Here is a 23,488-nt window from a genome sequence, read left to right as displayed (position 1 = left end):
ATTGCTTCGTGTCCTTCAGCTTCAGCGCAATGCATGTTGAATACAAACAGCTAAATTGTCTTGAGTCCAGTTTCCTGAGGGCTGGTTGATATAGCTCTACCTTTAAACTGGATAATTAGTGTATGGAAATTAAAACAAGGATGCTCACAACTCGCATCTTTGGTGGTAGCTTGGTAGGTAGGTTAAAAAAGTGCAAAGAGGAGGTGTCAGGACCTCAAAGAGTAGGCTTACAAAAGAAGTGTGTTAGAAGAAAACTCAGCAACTGCTTTTCTGTGGAGGTCACTTGGAGTAGCAGAGAAGGATAACGTGGATGGGCAGCTTTGCATCCATAGGGCTTTCAGATGACTCAGCACCGTGAGCAACAATAATTGGAGGCTTGTGGCTTTTTGTATTGGCTTGTATGTCTGACTGCAGTGAGTCATTGCCCGTCATTGAGTAAAAAACTCAGTGGGTACCTGATGCACCCACTCTGCTGAGACTCTCGAGGTTCAGATATGCCAGAACAGACTGGCAAACAAAAAGCAGCAGGTAATCATTTTAGAGGCCCCAGACAAACAAATAAAAAAAAAAAAAAAACCCCAAACAAGTAAACATGGCAGATCTAACTGAAAAAGAACTTTTGGTGGCCTTTTTTAACCTTGAGGATTATGAGTCCCAAACACGTTGTGGCATAAAAGTAATATAACTACTGCACAGTGCTTATGTTTCTAATAGTACTGCTTTAAAAGTTAGTAGCCAACGAGCACCTTTTAACTTGAAAGCTGCTGCAGTATATGGAGACCAGGTTCTAGTACTTTCTGCAAAGTAATACAGTGCTTTCTTAAAAGAGTGACAGATAGCTTTTGAGTCAAACAGTCAAATGAAATAAAGCTCTTTGAGTCTCCCATCAGGGTGCAGGTATGACATAGGTGTATATAGTTCTTTGGTAGATCTGTGGCAGAGTTATGATAGATCTGAATTGTGGAATCCATGTATTCTGCCTCCCTGCTTGCATTTTAGCCATCTGGGTTACCTTAGCTCCGTTAGTATGGAGCTGTGGTAAAAAAGCTGGAGGTAGTGGTCTAATTTTGTAATCTATATGACTTCAAAAAATAAAAATCATTGTTCTTCAGAGGACAGTTCAGAGGTTTTTAGGACTACTTTGTAATGAGGTATGTCTCAAAGTTGGGCACGGGGAAGAACAATCTGCGCTCATTATGCACTGAGGGGAAAAAAAAGGTTGGCTGATATCCCTTGATGCTCATACCTAAAAAAAATAAACAGAATAGGAGGGGTTAATTCTGACAACAGTTTGATTGAGTTTGGTGCGGATGTCAGATCTTTCTGGGAAGAAATAGAAGGGATCCATGTCCACGTTGTCATTGGTTTCAGTTCTAAGTACTTGCATTCTAAGTACTTTCAGTTTTAAGCACTCACATTCACACCACTGTGATGCTGTCCCAGAATTTTGTGTTAATAATCCCCAGAATTTTGGATTCATGCACTGGTTTTGCTTGCTGTTGTTGGAGCAGGCTCTGTGTGCTTTGAAGATGTGAGCAAGTAGAACAGCAGCATCAGCTTCTATCAGTGTCTCTTTGTCTGACGCTTTGTTTTTGGCTGAAGCCAGCTCTACCAGAACAAGTACAACAGTATCATCAGTCTAAGCCTCAACTTTGAACAGACAAACAAATTATATTCCTATGCAAATAGAGAACATCTAACTTCTAATGTTAACTGAAGATAGGCAGCTGCTAACCTTAGTCATCTGGAATACTGAATACAAAGGAGCACTTGGATTTTTTGCCTTCTGACCAGAGCCAGCCCAGCTTCTGAGGCTTTTGCATTTTCACATAGGTTGTGCTATTTCATGCTTGTTCAAAGGTGTCAGAAGGAATAAAGAAGAAAAGCTAGTGAAAAGATTTCTGGGGACGTACAGTGTTTACTTCATCAGTGGAAACGCCTTCTCTCACTGTACTGCACCCACAGCCACATTGTAAACTATTTAAAACCGTGCTCCAGGGTATGCTTATGTGCAGGGGGGGAGCTATTAGTTCAATCCAATCCAGCTGTTGGAACTGGGCCAGTTTCTCTTCAGTTAGGCAGGTGGAAGCAGATTGGAATTGACTTGCAAATGCTTAGCTTTTCTGGTGCCCTGTATGTCTAATCAAGCTACGTATTATTCCAGGTATGTATTCAGGGTAGCTCTTTCCTGTTGGCATTTATCTCCTGGTTTTCTGAGTCTGGTTCCCAAAATGGTGAAAGGCAAGAGCAGAAATCAAGAAATTCAGTGACCAGTTATCTTTTAATGAAGTTTGCAGACTCTAAGAAAATAGAATCAATTAATTTCTTCCCTTGTTTCCTTTTTAATAGTCAAAAGACGAAAAGCAGCTAAATGCGTGTCTTAGCCAGGTTCCTGAAAACACACTTTGTGTCCAGAGAATCACTAGAACTCTTCTGCTGGCTTGCTTAAAAGCATCCGAGTCGTAGAATCAGAGAATCTCAGAATTCTTAGAGTTGGAAGGGACCTGTAAAGGCCATCTAGTCCAACTCCCCTGCAGTGAATGGGGGCACCACAGCTACATCAGGTTGCCCAGGACATGATCCAGCCTTGCCCTGAAAGTCTCCAGGAACAAAGTGTCCACCGCTTTACTAGGTAACCTGTTCCAGTCCCTCAACACTCTCACTGTAAAAGACTTTTTCTTTAAATCTAACCTAAATCTACCCACTTTGAGCTTGCAACCATTTCCCCTTGTTCTGTCACTACAGACCCTGCTAAAGAGCCCGTCCCCTTCTTTCCCGTTGCCTCCCTTTAGATACTGAAAGGCTGCTCTCAGGTCACCTTGGAGCCTTCTTTTCTCCAAATTTTTCCTCTTCCAACACTGATGGAAACGGTGTAAATGTTTTGATTAAAAGCTACCACTCCTTAGGTATTCTGCATAATGAGGTGGCAGGTCTGGGTGAGCACCACACTGAGCTCCAGATCTCCTTGTTACCGTGGTGAGTAGATCGAGCCATTAAACGGTGGCTGTGCTTTCATCTTCCCTCTAACCCAACAGTATAGCTGAAAATCGTTAAAATGCTTAAAATTCATGGCACTTTGGGAGGTTTAGGTTAGATATTAGAAGGAAGCTTTTCATACAGAGGGTAGTGATGCACTGGAACAGGTTGCCTAAGGAGGTTGTGGATGCCCCATCCCTGGAGGCATTCAAGGCCAGGCTGGATGTGGCTCTGGGCAGCCTGGTCTGGTGGTTGGTGACCCTGCACATAGCAGGGGGTTGAAACTGGATGATCATTGTGGTCCTTTTCAACCCAGGCCATTCTGAGATTCTATATTCTGGCAACGTTTTATATATATATATATATATATATATATATATATATATATATATACATTTAATATATATATATTAAATGTAGAGAGGATGTGTGTTATTAAAACAGATTGTTTGTGAAATTTCATTTGTAATTTAAACATAAAATCTTTATCCGGGAAACAGAGAAAGCGGTGACTTTAGATTTCTAACTAGTTGTATCATTCACACATTTGAATTGTTTTTGCTTTTCTAATTTGTGCTACATCTGGAGATGAAGTAATCTTACCAAGTGCCCAGAGTTTCTTGTTTCTGAAACCGATATATCTCAGGGACTTTAAATTGCTATTAGTCAATTAAGATTGAATTTTAGATAAAATGTAGACACTACAGATTAATGGAAACCCTAGACTAGTTTCAGTTGTGGATTAAAATTAACTTGCCGTAAAGGAGTATCGGTGTTGGAAATCTGTTACTACCTTCAGGGGTTGTTTTTCAACTGTGAAACTGCTGTATCTCATGTGTAGTTTTGTCCTTTTGAATTAGCCTGAATTTTCTTCTTGTTTTTTTCAGGAGAAATGTGCTACACCGTGAATTTGCTAGGATGGTTTTTGGAAAATGCATTCCTTTGTTCTGGTATACTTTAGGCTAAAATAACTGATTGATTTCTGGATTCCTTTTATTTCTTTGTTCTGTTTGTGTTTGTTTATGGGAGCCCTATGAGTTTCCTTTTCAAGTAGTGTAACGTATTGTTCAGTTAAAGGCTCAAGCAGCCAAAGAAGCTTGTTTACCAGGCTTAATGCTCTCCTTACAAACTTAATCTAAGTGCTATCCAGGTCTTCAAAGTACTCATTTGTTTTTCTTGGCCACAAAGGTGTGGATGACTTTCTGAAAGGCAAGGAGTGGCAGTTAGAGCTCTGACAGACCCTTGCTCTTTAACATATTGTGAGCACCACTCACAAGGTTTCACAGATGTTACTGGTGAGGTACATATCATAGAGTGGTGGAGGTTGGAAGGGACCTTTAACATCGTTTAGTTCCAACTCCCTGCTATAGGACACCTCCCTCTAGACCAGGTTGCTCACAGCCCCATCCAGCCTGGCCTTGAATGCTTCCAGGGAGGGGACATCCACAACCTCACCAGGCAAACCTATTCTGGAGTCTCACCACCCTCACAGTAAAGAATTTCTTCCTAATATCTAGTCTAGTTCTACCTCTTTCAATTTAAAGCCATTTCCCCTTGTTCTGTTGCTCCATGCCCTTATAAAAAGTCCCTTCCTAACTTTCCTGTAGGCCTCCTTCAGATACTGGAAGGCTGCTATAAAGTTCCCCAGGAGCCTTCTCTTCTCCAGGCTCTCAGCCCCAGCTCTCTCATCCTGTCCTCATAGTAGAGGTGCTCCAGCCCTCTGATCATCTTCATGGCCTTCCTCTGGCCCTGCTCCAACAGCTCCATATCCTTCTTGTGTTGGAGGCCCCAGAACTGGATGCAGTACTCCAGGTGGGGTCTTGTGAGAGCAAATTAGAGGGGCAGAATCACCTCCCTTGACCTGCTGGTCACACTTCTCTTATGTGCTTAAGCCAGAAGATCCCAAATGGTCAGTGACTTAAAGATGTTTCTTTAAATGCACTAGTAGCAAGGGTTGCTATTATTCTGACAGTTCAGAAATTAGCAGGGTTATCTTCAGTCACTGCTTGATATCAAGAGTTTTGTGCTCAGTTTTGTCTCCATATCTATCGACTGAAAAATGGGGGGAAATTTTTCTTCTCCATAGGTGACTGAAATTGAGCTTTGACATATCTTGTCAGGGGAGAAATAGCACAGTTGGAACACCGATCTGATGAGAATAGCTTCTGCCCGTTGACAGAATCAAAGACTATTTTGCAGGAGCTGTAGCGTTCTTTGAAGCCTTGTTTTGGGACATTGATTTGAAGAAGCTTGCTTTATTTTCAAGGATTAGTCTCCTTTAATAATTTTTTTATCTTGTGTCAGCTTAGTATTGTTGTGTTTTGTATAGCCCTGAAATAAAGTTCCTCCATTTGTTAGGTTTGTGTTTCCAGCTCTTCCTGACCTTTGTCACAAGGATGGGAGAGCCTACAAAGGAGCAATGAAATAATTGAATTATATTAATAAGAGTTGCAGTCCGTAAGACAGCAGCTCAGATGTGCACTGCAACTTTCTTTGCTGACATATAAACATCAGTGTCTGTTTTGGTACTTGGAAAGTGGAGATTATCTCTCTTTTAAGTGGAAGATGTCAGTGCAGTTCTTGACATGTAACGCTTTGCATCTGGCTTTGTGAGAGTATTCAGAAAGAACAGAAGTGAGAATACAGATCTATCTAGCAGCATCTGGTAGATTTATTTATTTTTATTTGTTTCATAAGGTAATGAAATACCAAGGAACCTGACATTAAACATTTTGCTAAATGTCTGGTTTTGACTTATAAGCAGGCTTAGTGTTCTTGGGGCATGGCTGCAGGTATGTCAGCCTGACAGCTTCACCAGTAACTAACTGTTCCATGCAGACTACAATCTGGAAGAAAAAGATCTCATTGCAAAACTTCATGAACTTAATTATGACTTGAGTGATGATAGAATCATAGACTGGCTTGGGTTGGAAGGGACCTCAAGAATCATCGAACTCCAGCCCCCTGCCACATGCAGGGCCACCAACCTCCCCCATTTAATATTAAATCAGGCTGCCCAGGGCCCCATCCAACCAGGCCTTGAACACCTCCAGGGACGGGGCATCCGCAACCTCTCTGGGCAGCCTGTTCAGCACCTCACCATTCTCATAGTACAGAACTTCCCCCTGACATCCAACCTAAGTCTTCCCTCCCTCAACTTAAAACCCATTTCCCCTTGTCCTGCAGTTATCTACCCTTGTCAAGAGTCGATTCCCCTTCTGTTTGTAGACTCCCTTTAGGTACTGAAAGACTGCAGTGAGGTCACCCTACAGCCTTCTTTTCTCTGGGCTGAACAAGCCCAGCTCCCTCAGCCTGTCTTTGTAGGGGAGGTGCTCCAGCCCTCTGATCATCTTTGTGGCTCTCCTCTGGACCCTCTCCAACAGCTCCCTGTCTTTCTTGCATCGGGAGCCCAGACCTGGATACAGTACTCCAGATGGGGCCTCATGAGGGCAGAATAGAGGGGGACAATCACCTCCCTGTCCCTGCTGGCCAACCTCCAGGTCCTTCTCTGCAGGGCTGCTCTCAAGGATTGTTCCTCCTGGTCTGTACAGTGATGTGTAAGGTTGTAGCACAACTTGTTAATTGTTGTATGTTCTTGCTTCTTAACAGTATGTGCTAACCAATAGTTACTACCATTTATTTGTTTTACCGTTTTGCACCTTGAATATGATGCTTTAGTACCTCTGTGCTTAGGTTTATGTTCCGTGGGGATAAACTTGAGTCAGTTTGCAGTTTTTAAGGATTGTGCCTTTGCTGAGTTTTCCCTCTTTGAGATTTGGAGTCTGGTTTCATGCAGTGAAATGGTTCAGCTTTGTCTTGTGGTAGCTTTGAGAGATGCCGTTTCAGCTTGGCTTGAAGTTACACGTTTGAGTTTGTTAAGCTGAGAAATGACTGCAGTGAGATGCTGTGGATGTCAAACGTGGTATTGCCTGCATTGCTAACATCTTGCTAGGCTGCAGCTAATACTGTGTATGGAGGTTTTAGCAGATGGTTGTCCTCCCAGCCCGAAAGCTGGCAAGGAATCCATGGGCTTAGGATGGGAGATCGTTTTCTGTTTTAGCTGGGGAAAATGTTTAAGCTTTCCATTGGTGTAAATCTCTTGTAAATAATACATACTGACTCCATACGTGTTGGGGCTTGCAAGTTGTATGAAAGCTTGTTCTTAAGTGGTAATGCTTCCTTAAAGGGAAACTTCTTTTGTAGCTGTTGGGTTATGCTGTGTTTGCTTCTGGAGCTGTAAGAAGATGCTGATAACTGCTGTATTTCTATAATTCATCTGAAGCGTGAGTTTTCAATACCTACTTTTTAAGAAATTCTTATTAATTCACTGGATCAACTAAGCCTGTTGCATAAAATAAAAACAGGTTGTGTTTATCAATCTGCACACTTGAAAGCTTACAAAAGCTCAGCAGATAGAGCACTATGCTATGTACTGGACCTATGGCACCTGGCTTCCTTGTCATCAGATGAGTGAAGTCTTAGAAGCAAGGCAAAGGTAGCCTGACTGCATTGTGATCTGTCATGGAGCAGTTCCTTCACTATTGGGATCATTGTCTGCTCCTGTGGGAGAGAAGTGATAATCAAGAAGGGGGAGCAGTCTAAACAAATCTTAATTAAACAGAAGGTGTAAAACTAAGACACGTGGCCGGTGCATACATGTATGCATACGTGTGTATTTCACATCCATTCTATAATTCCAACAACTGACGTGTTTGCTGTGGAATCTGTGGTCATATATCAGTATCTAGTGGCCAGAGGCATGAATGCTTGCATCATCAGGCTAGAAATCATGACAGTGTGCATCTGGTCATGGTCAGAGCGTGGCAGCCGGGTGTAACCCTCATAGGCTCTTCTGTTCCATGTATGTGTGGGAGAGACTGTAGCCCTAATACTGCACCGCTGAGTTTTGCATGGCCCTGGGTCCCCTGACACACTGGATTTTTAAAGGCATGGTGATGACAGGGAGCCTCAGTCCTGGGAGTCCTTAGTGCTGTGAAGTTTTGTCTGGGTGACATCTCCTGCTTGCTCTGCAAACGGAGGAGCAGCTGAGCACTTGGTGGTGCATACTGCCTGCGTTGTGTCATTTAAAGGAAGAAAGAAAGAAAGAAAACGTGCCGGCGCTGCTTCAAATCTCAAACTGTGTACCAGAAGCTTAAAAGGAAATGCAGAAGAATGCCTAAAAAGGTAAAACTCAGGTGATGTGGAGATTGCCTTAAGACACACGTGGAAGCTCAGAAAATGTATTCAGCTACTCAGAAAAACAGCCACAAAGTTGATAACCTCTCTGAAGAATCTTTCTGAAGAGCGATAGCTCTCTAAATGAGGAAGAGATGGGAGATTTCTTGCACGTCAAGTGTAAAACCATAATACAGTAGTCAAATGTTTTGAAAAGCAATTTGTTAAAAGCAAACAACTAGTGAAGAAAAATATTGAGACAGGATTGTAATACGATAGGATCATTTGGGCTGAAATAATGGAAGCGTAAAGCAAAGATGAAACCCAATTGAAGAGCTGAGTGAATGATTTGTCATTAGAAAGAAGCTTAGAGTCTTCCCAGTAGAGCTTTGTTGAAGAGTTCGCTCTGAGTAACCATCTTCAGTTAAAGTATTGTTAGAGATAAATTGATGAAATGAATAGTAATGCTTGCTTGGTGCTACACTGTTTCTATCTTTACTACAACAAAAATATTAAGCTACTAAACAGTTGAAAATGGCATATTTTTCTTAAATCTGCCTTGTTTCTTAAATGGTAGGTGACAAATGTTATGGTTATCCCCTAAGGAGTTTCAAATGTGGTCTGATTTTTTTGTGTGTGTTCAATAGAAAATATTCTTGAGTATTGTCACAGATAATTGAGAAAATGGAGGTGGAAATTATAATCTGGGATCAAACTGGAAGCTAAGTTCTGCCTTGCATCTATTAGATCTCTGAAATTCCATAATCTGGTGCTTACAGTACTGGATTTGGTGTGAGGGGAGATGCTAAAGGGCGCTCAGGTTAACTGGTGGGTCGTGCTGGGATATGGCTTAAATGTAGATTTGGTGTCTAGCATGTTCTGAATGATCCAGAAAAAAGTTTTGTAGTAGAAAAGACAGGTTTGTCTAACTGAGCACAGTTATCACGGAAAGTATTGAAAAGCATTTTTAGACTATTTTGTGGTCTTAAATTTGACTTAGTTATTAAGGTAAGTATAAAATTCTAGTATAGTTAGCAGCTTCAATGACTGACCGAGCTAACTGCATGCAGTGACTTTACAGGTTCTTCATCTTTAACGCATTTCCTTGCTCTCCAATTTCTTCCCATACCTCAGCAATCAGGCTTAGATGGTCGCAGGGATCAAGTGGTACAACAAAATGATGAGGGAGGGGAAAAGTGTGGTTCTGGAAGATGCTGTGGTGCAAATGTCCTCTTACTGCAGTGAGGACTTGTCTTGTTTGAGGCAGCACGTTTCATGCTTGTAGATGTGAAATGAGACTTGTGTTGACCTGAGTTGGTTAATCAAGCACGGAACAGGAAGACAAGTCTTCCTTATGCTTAAGTCAGCCTAAGATATTAAATGGATACTGCAAAGGGATTGAGAGCAGTAAAGCTAGGGGTAATGTTCACATTGAATCTGCATCCCATGTAGGCTCACGTGAAGAGCTCTCATTTCATTTACCCATGTGTGAGCCTTAGGATGTTCAGTGTTACCCTAGATGGCCGGTGGGCAGTAATGTTGGTTTCTGGGTACTGCTCATTTTGACTGAAGTTATTTGCCCTAACTCAAAAGGAGCATAAGTGGCAGTGAAGGTCAGTAGCAAGGATGGAACATAGGTAGTATTTCAGTAGATGAGTTTTAGTTAGTGTGGCTGATCTTCCTAGGTTGCTAGCAGTCATTCAGTCCTGATTTTCTTCTGGTTACATTCTGATGGTGCAGCTCCACTGTAAAATGAACCTAGGGAGAGCACTTTCACTAAGATAAATTGTTCTTACGAATCTTTTAATGAGGGATAACTGTGTTGTAGGGAGTGCATATTGAGTGCCTGGTATCCTTCTGGAATTAAGACTTGTATGGGCTCATTTTCCCTTACAGTGTTTAGGCTGTAGATTTGAAGTAGATTCCGTGCCATTGTACCACTTGGTTTCCTTTTGCCACGAGCCTAACCTGTCTTTGCATTGAACTCAGTTGTCTCCTGTCACTCATGGCCTATTCTGGCCAGATGATAGGCGTTGGTTACGTGTTTTGGTCATGAATGTGGTCATAGGAATCTTGAGACTGTCTGAACCTGTATTTGCTGCTTCTTGTGCGTGTACATAAACACCAGAAGAGTCATTCCAGTGAAACTCTGTGGAGAAGTAAATATTTTCTGTCTTTAGGATACTTATTGTGGTTTATAGCAGAGCTTTCTGTAAGGTGTGTAATCTCTTTTTAAAAAACAAGAACAGAACAACTCATGCATCTTACTAGGAGAGATTGAGTTCTAAATTATGCACACTGTTTTCCCTATCTCTGAATGAATAACTGTACTTTTGACCTAGAAACAATGGATTCCAAAACATACACAACACTTCACTTATATATAAACTTTTTTCTTTTTTTTTTTTTTTCTTCCAGACTATGAGAAGACACAGAAACGAAGTTACAATTGAATTGCGGAAGGTGAGTGCTTCTGTTTATCAGCACTGATTTTCTTATAATGCTTTGGTATCTTTGCCAAATATTTTCCCATAAACTTTGCTGTTTGACCTCAGACTTGTATAGAGAAGTTGTGTATTTGTAGGTTATGAACTGTGGATTCTAATGTTAGTTTTACTCTGCCGATCCATAGGTTCCGTGGAGCAGAACTGAGTACTGATTTACTCAGATTTATGTCTTGGAAGTGAATGCTTCAGTTTCTGTACCAGTTCTCATATTATTGCAAAGCTGTCAGCTGTTTGAATGTTTGAAGTCTCTGAATGGGGAAAAAGAGTTTTAGCACTTAGAAGATACGAAAGTTACTGTATTAGGTTTATGTGGCAAGATTTTGGTAGCCAGGGCTGCAGGGTTGGCCTCTGTGAGCAGCACCCAGCAGCTGCCCTGTGTCAGATCACAGGCAGCTCCAGCTGCTCCAACAGAGACCTGCTGCTAGCTGGAGCTGAGCTGTGAGTGACGTTGGTTGTGCTCTGAGAGAGCAGACTTAAGAAAAGGAAAAACCTCTGTGCAACAGCAGCTGAAAGGGGAGAGAGAAATGGGAGAGAAACAGCTCTGCAGCCCCCAACATCAGTGCAGAAGGAGGGCAGGAGGTTTCCCTGCAGCCTGTAGAGAGGCCCATGGAGGGAGCAGGCTGTTCCCCTTGGAGTACTGTTTGGAGCAGATATCCTTATGCATCTATGGGGGAGCCCGTAGTGCAGCAGGGGCAGAGGTGGACCATAAAGGAGCAGCAGAGACAAAGTGTTGTGGACTGACCACAGCCTTCCCCTGTGCTGCTAAGAGTAGGAGGAAGAAGGTGTTCTTAGTTTGCTTTTAATTTCTTACTTTCCAGTCTGTTAGCAGTAAGCACTAAATTACATTGATTTCCTTATGGTGAGTTTGTTTTCTCTGTGAGTGATCTCCCTGTCCTTATCTCAACCTTTGAGCCCCTTTTCATTGTATTTTCTCCCTCGCTTTGAGGAGGAAGAGTAGAAGCAGCGCGGTGGTGTTGAGCTGCCCAGCAGTGGTGTGAAACCACCATAGTTAGCAGGTTTTATTTTCTGGAAAGTACTGTTTCTGTACTGTTGAGGAAGTTGATTTTAGGGTCAGATTTTGGTTATATAGGTTAAATGCCAGAATAGCTGGGAAGATAATAACCATGAGAAGTGAGTCTGGTTTAGTTCTCTGCCTAAATACAGGACTTGTTGCACCTTTGTCATTTATAAAATATTTCCAGCAGCCTTCCTAGGCATCTTAGAGACTTGCTGTTGGAGGATGTGTCCACAAGCTGAACTACATCTCGGCCACTATATGTAATGAGAAGGGTACCTTTGGGTACCTTCAGTGTACTTGAAGATAGATCTTGTCCCTTTTAGACTTATCTTGTTGAGGCAAATGCAGTTCTTTCCTCTTTATGTGAAAAATATCTACATTTAACTTATTACTACTCATCAGTTTTAGATTGTCAGCATTTTTCTGGAAATGTGGAGCCTCAGCTGAGGTTTAAATCGTACTGAGGACAGTGAAGGGCAATTCTTTACCCAATGTTCCTATTTATTTTGAGTATGTTGTTAAGTAAAATTCAGCCTGTGATCCATAATATTCTTTGGACACTGCCTGTACTACCACAGAACAAGGGTAGTTGCTGGTGCCCTGCTTGCATAGTTCAGTAAATGTAATTTTAGACATGATGGCTTCTTTTAAATTCCATGTGCTTTTTCCAGACTTCCTTGACTTGAATTTCCATTCTGATTTCCAGTATTCTTCAAAGCCTCCTCAGCTTGGTATTCCCTTAGTGACCTGATGGAGGTGTATGCTTTGAATATTCCAGATTTGGGCCAAGCTCTTTTGGGTCTCCCTTTGATGCGTTTCTCCATTCTGCCATTTGGTTCACTTGAAAGTGCCTCCTCTCCCCACATTTTGTGCAGTGTTTGCACACTGAGAGAAGTTAAAAGCCTTGTTAACATCAAGGTGAGATGGAAGACTTTTTTTGATAAATCATTTACTTGATTTATGTAGGGTATACCAAGAATCTTATGGTAATATTTTTTGGGATCCTTCTGTTCTTTTAGATTATTTTTTTTCTTTTTTGAGTTTTTATAGAATTACTCCTGTCTTCATTATGATATTAAGAAAAAATGCTTGTGAGATTTATCCTTAGAATACAAGGGATCATTAGAGAAACCTAATTGGACCCAGATGACTGGGAAAAAAAATATCTTAAGTACTTACAATGAGTGTGATGCATCATCTATAAGTTGTTTAATGCTTTCGTATTTTCCTAATCAAAGAAACTAACTGAATGTATCTGAAAGTTTTGTGTAGCTTAACTTGACTATGGCCTCATCAATCCTGACAGAGAAACTGAGGTGTGGAGAAACTTGCAGCTAGCAAGTGGAAAATTAAATTAGCAAGCTTTTACTAAAATGAGATTCAGGTAATTAATTTGATATTTGAATTATCATCATAAAATTCAGCTGCTATTATGGCAGAGGCCTTCTGTTTTTCAGAGCCAGCATGTTGACTCAGTGTAAAACTTGCTGTGTAACTGAGCTATGCTGTGAAGAGCCATTCATAGCACTTGGGCAGGCCTATGCCCATTAGCAAAGCAGTGCTGTAAAAGATGCCTTATCTAATGCAGCATATCCTCATACAGCTGCTTCAGCTGTGAGACTGCTTACAAGTATTCCATCACATGAACAGGTCAGTTACACACTTATAGACATGTAAGCACTGGATGTAGGTCGTGCTGTAAATCATGAGTGAACAGCAGCTGCAGAACACTTGAACACAGGAAGTTGTGTTCTTTTGGAGTGTTTGCTGAGTGTCTTCCACTGCAGACACCCAAAGTCATCTGCATCAAAAGAGTTTCAACATGCATCCAAGTTGTTGGTTTGCAGCAACTGAACTACTGCTGCTGGTGGCCACCTGGTTTTCTGCAAGAACTCTGTGGCAGATGTGAAACTACTTCTTCTGGTGTAGACTTGGGACTGAAATGTAAAGGGGTAAATTAGTTAACTAAGTTCCAGCAGTAGAGTGGATCAGATGTAATATTGTTGCTTCAGTTTTCAGCTTTAGAGCTAACTCTGTTACTCTAGCACGTGTGTCAAATTCAGGAATGCCTGTGTTGGCATGACTTCAGTGATCATCTGTGTCCCTTCATGGATATCTTTTCTCAATCCCAGCTATCCAGATGCTGAGTGTGCACCTGGCTTTTGAAGAAGACAAGCAAATATATACATATAATACATATTCTTGATTCCTACGGTTGAAGGACTGGATAGATGCAAAGCTGTCTTTTGAATCAACTTGTGTGTAACTATTAAATCAGTGGACCTGGTGAAGTTGTTTACACGTCTCTTTTGTAAGATGGAATAAATAAATCACAGCTTTGAACAGTAATAAACAATTTGTGTGCATTAATGTGAGGTGCTTATTTTCTTGAAATTCCAGACATCAAGTTGCAACACATAGTGTTTCAAAAATATATTAACCTTATTTGCTGTCTCCATAGCATGCTGCAGCTCTTACTCAGAACTTCAGCTTTTTTAACGTTTTTTTTTCCCAACCACTTATTTATATATCAGCTCAGCAAGTGAAGTTGTTTCAGACATAGCAGTTGTCCAGCAAAATGCTGGCCCAGTCCTGGCTTGGCACTGTCAGATGACAGTCAGATGACACTCCTACTAGTCAGGTGTCCTTCTCTGATTCCATATTGGCCTTGCTAAACACTTTAATTTAGTGTTTAACACTTTGAGAGTGGACCTGCTATGCTTCTTTGATTCACAGAATCATGGAATAGTAGGGGTTGGAAGAGACCTCTAGAGAGCACCGAATCCAACCCCCCTGCAAAGCAGGCTCTCTGCAGCAGGCTGCACAGGAAGGCATCCAGCTGGGTCTTGAATATATCCGGAGAAGGAGACTCTACAACCTCCTTGGGCAGCCTGTTCCAGTGTGAAAAGAGGGTCTTGGATTCTGGCTATACTATGGATGCAACAGTGGTCCTAAAAGGTTAGAAAGTAGCCACCTCTCTTTCCAGACAAATAAAATAATGGTGCCAGTTTTAAACTTCTCAGTATGTAGTGGTGGAGGAGGGTTAGGATTCAGTTTAAGGTTCTGTACTTGAGTGAAACCTGTAACTGTATTGCTCTTAGGGATCCTTTGGTTCTAGGCAATTTTTGTAATTTTTTTTTCAAGGGAGGATAAAGCTCTCAACTTGGACCATTTATTTGCTCTAAGAAAGATAGTACTTAGCCAGATTAGTGCTAGTACAGTCATTAGGTCACATGCTACCCTTCACTTGAAGCATTATACTCCTAACTTCAGCAGAAACAGAGGATGCTGTCCTCCTTTATCATGCACTAACTAGAACCCTAAAAGCTTCCCTCACAAGGTGTTTATTTTTGACTTTGGCAAACTCAGCTGTCTGAGAACTCGCAGACATGAGCTCATGAAAGCTCTAATTGACAATTAACTTTGATGCAATACAAAGTAGTTATTTTCTAACTAGTGTGTGGATTAAGGAGCCATGGGCATACATCCATTTACCTGCTTCTCTGGCATACAGTACTTATCTCTACTCTGATCCTTCTTAAATAAGATTTCTTATGTGTGCAGTTCCTCCCAGCTACAGTCATGAGCCTTGAAGAGAAAGATCTGTCTTCATCCTGCTGGGAGGGCTGTGGTGGGGAAGATGAGAGTGCAAAAGAAAAAACAAATCTTCCCAGAATCATCAAGGTTGGAAAAGACTCCAAGATCATCCAGTCCAAGGGTCTGCCTACCATCAATATTTCCCCACTAAACCATGTTGTTTAGTATAACATCTAAGCGTTTCTTGAACGTTTCCAGAGATGTGCTCAGGTTAGATAGCAGAACCTCCTTTGTTTATGTATTTTTTCACAGAATGGCTGAGGTTGCGGGGCCTAGCAGAGGTGCTCAGGGCCACATCCAGGCAGCTTTGGGAGATCCCCAAGGAGGAGACCCCCCAGCCTCTGGGCAGCCTGTGCCAGTGTTCCGTCACTGCACAGCACAGAAGGGCTCCTGGTGTTCAGAGGGAACCTCCTGTGCTCCAGTTTGTGCCCATGGCCTCTGGTCCTGGCACCAGGCACCACTGACAGAGACTGGCTTTGACCTCTGGCACCTTCCCTTCAGGGATTTAACTATGAGATCCCCCACTCTCCAGATTGAACAGTCTCAGCTCCTATAGTCTTTCTTCATGGGACTGGTCCCTTTGTTGTCTCTCTCTTTCTTTGCTACACTCTCTTCAGTATGTCCACATCTTTCTGCTGGGGAGCCTAGAATAGGACATAACTGTCCAGATGTGCCGCCAGTGTTGGGTAGAGGGGAAGTATCACCTTCCTAGATCTGCTTGGCAACACTTCTCAGTGTAGCCCAGGATCCATTAGCCTTCTTTGTGATGGGGGCACATTGCTGGCTTGTATCCAGCTTGATGCCTGCCAAAACTGCCATGTGCTTTCTGGCTGAGTGGACACCAGCATGTCCTGGTGCCTGGGGTTGTTCTTCCCAGGGTGCAGGGCTTTGTACATCTCCTTGCAAAACTTTTATGAGGTTCCTATCATCACAGCTCCAGACTGTTGAAGTCTGGATAGCAGCTCTGCTCTCAGCTACTCCTCACAATTTTGCATCTCCTGCAAACTTTGAGGATACGCTGTGTGATGCAAATCATTAATGAAGATGTAAAAAAGAACTGAACCCAATGTTGTCCCTTGGGATTCATTGTTAGTTCTTAGTCTCTATTAAGATTTCGTGCTACTGGCCAGTAGTTAGGACAGTTTTCAACCAAAGTCACTGCCCATGCAGTCCATTCATCAACAGCTTATCTTTGAGAATCTCACAAAGGACCATGTCAAAGGCCTTACTTTATTCTCAGCTCCCCCTTCTATCCATCAGGCTGGTAATTTCATTGTCAAAGCTTCTCAGTTTGGTCAAGCTTTGGTCTCCTTGATGAGTCCATGCTGACTACTACTGGTATTTTCTTCCCCTCTGTGCGGCTGGAAGTGGTTTCCAGGATTAGCTGGTCCATCCCCTTTCCAGGGATCAAGATGAGACTAATCAGCCTGTAGTTCCCTGTGTTCTCTTCTAGCCATTCTTGGAGAATGGAGGCATCATGTTTGCTTTCCTCCATTCTTTGAACACTTCTCCCAGTTGCTGTAATCGATAAGGAATTACAGAGTGGCTTCACAGTGACATCTGCAAGCTCCCTCAGCACTTTTGGATACATTTCATCAGGACCTATGGATTTTTTTAATGTCTGATTTGCTTAAATGCCTTGACCTAAACCTCTTCCACCAAAGGTACATTTTCCTTCACCTTTGATCTCTAGATCCAGGCATTCCTGAAGACCAGTCTTGCTGAAGCAAAAATGGTACCTTGACCTTTTCCCTGTTTTCTGTAACCCGGTCTCTTATTTCATTCAATAGTGGGCCCCTATTTTCCCTGTCTTGCTTTTTTTACAGATACACTTACAGAAGCTCATTTTGTTGCCCTTAACATCCTTGACCAGATTCATTTCTGTTAGAGCCTTAACTTTCCTAACTTATAGGATGTAGATCTAGTTTTCTTCACTTCCCAAGATCACTGCTAATTTTTTTCTTCTGGCATCCTTGTATGCTTAACAAATGACCAGAGAACAAGTTCCTATGTCATCATCTCAAGGCTTTCTGATTGTTTTTTTTCTCCCTTTGTCATGCCCTTAAGTCTCTGTAGGTGTTAATAAGTTCTGTAAGACGGTAATAATAAGACAGTAAGTAGAGCCAACTAATGGTCCTTTCCCAGCAATTAAAAAAGAAATTGAATCTTTCCCCAGGTTCATATCCCAGAGCTGTTTCTAGAAATCCGTTCAAGCTTTCATTAAGAGGATGTTCAGTAGAGGTTTTCAGAACATCCCTTTGCCACTCTGATGTTGAATCTGCAGGCATTTTATTCCTTTCATGATGGACTGCAGCCAGTGCACTAAGGTGCCCCACTCCAATCAAAAATAAATCTAAAAGATTTTGAAATTACATGTAAGTGAAAACCCTGAGAATTAACACAGCTTGTTCTCTCTCAGCAGTAGTACCTTAGAAGAGATGTCCAGACAGCTCAGAGCTCCTTCTTAGTAGAAACTGTGTTTGTGGACCTTTCCCTGATGTGAAGAAGTATTTGATAAAGTTTCTTTCACCTGAAGGCAAACATTTTCTTGTTTCTTTTCACTTGAAGCTTCTCAATTGAAGAAAAGTTGAAAAGTATATATGATTATGTATTTCTTAACACCTGTCACAACTCCATTAGCACGTCCCATTGCCATGTTCTGAGGTAGTAAGCTGAACTCAGTACATAGCTTAATGGATATCATTTTTGACCAGAAGAATTCTTCCATCTTGTTTGCATTGATAGGCATTTTTTTTAATCCTGTGGCCATCACCCAAGAAGGTAAACAAGAAGTAGCAGGATTTGCTTGCTTAATGGTAGTTAAATTTAACCTCCCCACTTCAGTGAAGCAAGCAGGATGGGTATCTATCATCAAAGGCTGTGAATGGATCATCACAGTGCTCTCATGGTATTATTATTCTTCCTGTTTGGCATTCTTGCCAGTCATATGTGCCCACAAACCTTTTGTTCGTATGGAAACATCTGTAGACTATTGTAGTGTGATCTTTACCAGAACACCGACAAGCTCGTAACCAGCAGTCAGTTGCTGCTAATAAACTTGCAGACTTCATTATAGGTAACAGGCATGGTTTCAGGCAGTTGTTGAGGGCTTTCCCTTTTGAAGGAGAAGACCTGCATTGTTTCCTTGGTGACAAGGCCCTACCCTTCAGCAGGAATTCCAATCTCCTCTTGAAAGATTTCCCACTGGTCTTTGAGCAGTGGCTGTATTCAGGCAGGTTTATTTGTCTTCAGCTTCACCATAGAAGCCCACAGAGGCTAGTGCTGTGATATAAACAAAAAAAATAAGGTTTTTTTTTCACCATATGACAAAATGCCAGTGTTTTAATATTATGCCAAGGTGCAAATCATGTTTTATTTTACCTTATGCAGAGGAGCAATCAGTCTATGGAAGTACTATATACACTGCTGTTTCAAATAGCCTTAGAGCTGCTTTTTAAAACTAGAAGGTTCCATGAATGTTTTGAATTTATAAGAAGTGCTAATAAGAACAGCTTTTTTTTTTTTTTTTTTTACTTAGATGATCTCCAGAGGTGCCTTCCAACCCCAAATATTCTCAGTAAGAAATTTTTAGTGCTTTTCAGTAAGTGCTGGCCTGTCTGCCTCAGGCCCATGCAGAAGTTCCACTCCTCTTCTGTATGTTCTTGCCAGTTTTTCAGTCCAACCATCTGCAAACAATGAGCAGCTCCAGGAACTTTCTTGTTCAATCTCACTTTTCCTGTCTCAGATCATACTTTCTGAGCTTGTTGCACTGTATGACTGACAGCCTGAAGATGTTGCCTGCATTCACAGAAATTCTAGCTATGGTCTGTTATGTCCTGGGAAATTCAGTTCTCTCCTACAGGTAAACGAGGGCAGTATATCTTACATGGTTGTTCCTGCTTATTTTGGTTAACACCAACATTAGGAGTTACTCCCTCGGGCACACTCATGCTGCCAAAGGAATTGGCTGTTGTGTGTGCAGATGTAAGGGGCTCTTCAGGGAGCTACTTACTGAAACAGGGGAGAATCAGGTTTTTGATTAGTTCAGTTATGGTGTATCTCCTGGCCATTTTTAACATGCATCTAGAAATGGAAGACTTCTCAGTGTTATGCAGTCTCACCATGTTAAGATTTCTTAGTAGTCTGGTGCAGTTCTTTAGTCAGGAGATCCTGTCCCTCAGTAGGATTTCACAGAAGATTAGAATGGCTTGGGTTGGAAGAGACCTTAAAGACTATCAAGTTCCAACCCTCTTGCCATGGACAGGGCTGCCACCTGCTAGATCAGGGTTACCAGGGGCCACATCCAGCCCGGCCTTGAACATCCTTGAGGATCCACAGCTTCTCTGTTAGCTCCTATTCCAGTACCTCACCGCCTTCATAGTAAATTTTTAAACCTAGATTATGTATGTTTTATGGATCAGAATTTGAAATATCGTTGCTTTGCAGTTCTCACTATTGTTGGCTTTGCAGTGGAATGATTCCATTCCTGCTATTCGCAGAGTTGCTCGTGGGAGCTGTTTTCTATCATTAGACCAGTTCTCCATGTCTTTTCATCTAGGGATTCATGAAACCTCCTTCCAGGTAAATAGGATTTTTGTGGGGAGTACCATTTGGAGATACCCACTGCATCAGTGTGCATATGGACACTTTCTTGAAGAAGAAACACTTATTTCTCTGTTCCTGATCTTCTTGTGTCCATTCCCAAGCTGCCCTCCTGCCCTCTTTGTCCAAATCCGTGAAAGATTTATAGGGAATTGGAGGAACTTCAAATTAATTAATTAATTAAAAATATATATGTTCACCACCCATTTTCTGGCCACAAGCAGAGAGAATTTGTGCACACCTTTCTAGATATTACTCAAGCAAACTATGTCAGCTTGAAGTATTTGTATAGAAGCTCACTCACTATGAAGAAACATGAAGTGTGCATCTTGAAGAATAATGCCTTCAGCCAGGTAGTCTTTCTGAAGTGCTTTGTCTACTGGTGTGCTCTGAAGTTACCACCTGGTGTTTGTGGGGGGGTGATTTTCCAGTTGCTTGGCAGATAAAGGCTATTCCTTCCATTCTGTGCAGATGCTGTTCAGTCACCCACAATGGGATTCATGCTTTGTTCCATCTGTGATTTCTGTACTCTCAGTTATATTCCAGCTCTTACCATCCTTGTATTTCAGGATGCTTGAGAGAGGTTATCAAGATGCATCTTCCTTCTTTCTAGAGTTTCTGGATACCACAACCTGTATGTTACACTGTCATAGAGACACAGCCCTGAAAAACACTGATAGCTCAAAATAATGTTTATTTTGAAGAGAGGCACACATCTATAGTGAGACACATCCGTATTCAGTACCACAGTTACAGTGTGACTTTGCTTTTTGCATCCAAAAACTCCTAGATGTTTCAAGCTAGCAAGTGAATCATACAGTTTCATCTGTTTCTAGCTACTGTCATCTTGGAGGAAAAAAAATGGAGGGTCGATGAAATGTGTATTAGATATAAATGCAGTCCACATGTATGTGAATATCTTAATGTTCCTATCCCTTTTAATAATGTGGTTTTTGTTACAAATGGGTAGCATCTATTTAACATAAACGCAATTGACAGGATTTGGACCTTACTTCTGAATTTCCACACAGGATAAGACTGACTTGAAATCATTCTTTCATCCCTTCCACATTTTGGAGGGATCTCAGTGGAGGATGTCTGAGCTGTGCTTAGGAAGTTTTTCACCCAGAGGGTGGTGACGCATTGGAACAGGTTGCCCAAGGAGGTTGTGGATGCCCCATCCCTGGAGACATTCAAGGCCAGGCTGGATGTGGCTCTGGGCAGCCTGGTCTGGTGGTTGGTGACCCTGCACATAGCAGGGGGGTTGAAACGAGATGATCTCTGTGGTCCTTTTCAACCCAGGCCATTCTGTGATTCTGGGATTCTGTGACATTTCCTAACTGGATTTTTCTTTTATTTCCATAAAAAGATAGTTCTCATTTGCTGTAATTCTTGACTATTCTGGTTATTCCATCATTGCAGACAGGGGATCTGTGGGATCTGTGTGAGTCCTACATCTAAAAGGATTTCAGAAAAACATAAGAGTAAAGATCACCTGTCTTTATTGTAAGATGTTGCAACACATAGCTGAGCACCACTGATAACGAATCACTGTTTGAAAACAAGTAAATATTACAGCTGAATGGCCATGGAGAGCAATTCTTAAAACAAACATACTTTACAAAAACCCTGTAAGGCTCTCTCCCTGAATTTTATGATCCAGGCAACTGATTTAAGGGGAACTCAGTCTGAAAACTACCTTTTACCACTGTAGTTTGCTGCTAGTGACAAAGAAACTCAGTTGTTCCCAGTTGATGATTTGCAGTGTTTAACTTGCTCCAGCAGACAGTTAGTGGTACTTCTGCACTAAGACCCCAGCTAATTCAGCCTGCATCTTTTCTGTAGACAAGAAATGAATGCTGAATCAGCATATGCACACTAATAACTATTTTTCTCCTTGTCCATTCATGCATGTGTGGACTCCAGTGTGGCCAGTGTGAACTGAAGTGGTATCTCTGGGTGGAAGGAGAAGGGAGAAGGTAGTACTGAAGGCATCAGGACATTCCTCCAGCATCAGTCCCTTCTCCCAGTTTTGGTGTGTTTTACAGTCACAGCACAAGTGCTCATGTAAGAGCCATCCATCTTGAGACAGGAAGGAACCGCTTCCTCACAGGGGAATAACGCAGACCTGCACCTGGAAGGGGCCTCTGGAAATCAGATCTGTTCCCTGCAGTTGCCAAAGCATTGACTGTGAGTTAGACAAACAGTGGCAAAATGTGCTTGAGCAAGGCTAGATTGACTCAGGTAGAGTGGTGTTTGCTCTTTGCTTAAAATGGCAGCACCAAGTGCTTGGTGTGGGAGAATAACAGGAATATGACACAGGTCTTCATGGCGAATCCATCTGTTAGCCACACAGTACAGCTTGTCTGTGTGATGGTGTCTTCTCAGCATTGAACTGCCTGCTCATTTTTGTCTTCCTTCACTCCAAAAGAAAGCTGTGGGGGGGGCTCCGTTGAACATAATTCAGTTTAAATGGTTTTGGGTAGAAGCATAATACAATACGATCTCCGTAGTCACTACTGATTGTGCAGCAGATAATTGTTTGGAAACCACAAAGCCTGCTGTTCAGTGCTGGGATAATATATTTGGTTTAGGTGTTATAGCTGTTTAATACACTTTTCCAGTGTTTTGCTTCATTGGAGATTGAAATCTTAATGTGCTTATTAAAAAAAAAAAAAAAAAGTATTCAGATATACATGCTGCATCATCATTTTCTGCTGTCTTTTCTATTTTTAAATGTATCTCTAGACATAGCACGCAAAAAATCCAGTCTAACATTTGGAAAATGCCACTTTATACTTTTGGAATAATACTTTTAAGACATTGTAGATGTCTTGTACATTGTAGATGTAGATGTAGAAGTGTCTGGATACAGTTGCAAGCACCGATTTGATTCCCTTCTTTTTTAATTAGGGCTCAAGGCGTTCTAATTAAAGGTATGAATATTGAATCATTACCTTATCACTGAAATGGCAGTGTTTTCTCTAATTCCTTAAAAGAGCTACGGCTGGAGGGTGCTTTGTTGGAGCAGGCTGACTGTGAAATGCCACAGGTGTCAGTGCTGCTTTACACACAGGGTTAACACAGGGTTAAAACTAATGCAGCAAGGGAACTTCAAAGTACGTTTAGCTGAAGATCTCACACTGGAAAATAGTTTCTGTTACATGTGGCTGAACACGAATGTCATCCAGATCTACGTGTACAGTAATTTTGTTAGAAAATTGATAACTGCAAGTTTTTTTTTTTTTTCCATTCAGATTTCACGGACTACTATAGCTCTGTCTGAAATACTGTGAATTCTGTCTGCAGTTATAAATGGCTTTATAAAAGCAATCCTATTTGAAGTCTTATTTTGAAAGGGGCTATTATATCATCACCCTATTAATTAGCATGGAATGTATGTGTTTTTTGCCATTCCTTTCCAGAACAAAAGAGATGAACATCTTTTGAAAAAACGAAACGTTCCCCAAGAAGAAAGTTTAGAAGATTCTGATGTTGATGCTGACTTCAAAGCAGTAAGTCCCTCGATTCTGGAAATTACTTCTATAGGCCTTTGTATCTCAAAACAAAGTATTCTGTTTTTACTTTAACAGTGGAAGCCTTCTAGTTATTT

General features: G+C 41.6%; 1 protein-coding gene across 2 annotated transcripts in view; it reads left to right on the top strand.

Moving 5' to 3' along the window:
• Positions 1-23,488, top strand: part of KPNA3 (karyopherin subunit alpha 3) — a 53,005-nt gene that overhangs the window by 9,088 nt on the left and 20,429 nt on the right. The window contains exons 1-3 of one of the 2 annotated variants that reach the window (XM_085215879.1): positions 7,309-8,160; positions 10,570-10,614; positions 23,301-23,390. In XM_085215879.1, coding sequence (XP_085072005.1) covers positions 8,149-8,160; positions 10,570-10,614; positions 23,301-23,390 — 147 coding nt within the window. In that variant the 5' untranslated portion in view covers positions 7,309-8,148. Of the gene's footprint in view, positions 1-7,308; positions 8,161-10,569; positions 10,615-23,300; positions 23,391-23,488 lie in introns of those variants that run through there. The other variant, XM_085215878.1, reaches the window with a different exon arrangement.

Source organism: Meleagris gallopavo, chromosome 1 (genome assembly GCF_905368555.1).
Source record: "Meleagris gallopavo chromosome 1, MGAL_WU_HG_1.1, whole genome shotgun sequence".
NCBI classification, from domain to species: Eukaryota; Metazoa; Chordata; class Aves; order Galliformes; family Phasianidae; genus Meleagris; species Meleagris gallopavo.
The sequence above is the reverse complement of the archived record's forward strand: the minus strand, read 5'-3'. Positions and strand labels throughout refer to the sequence as shown.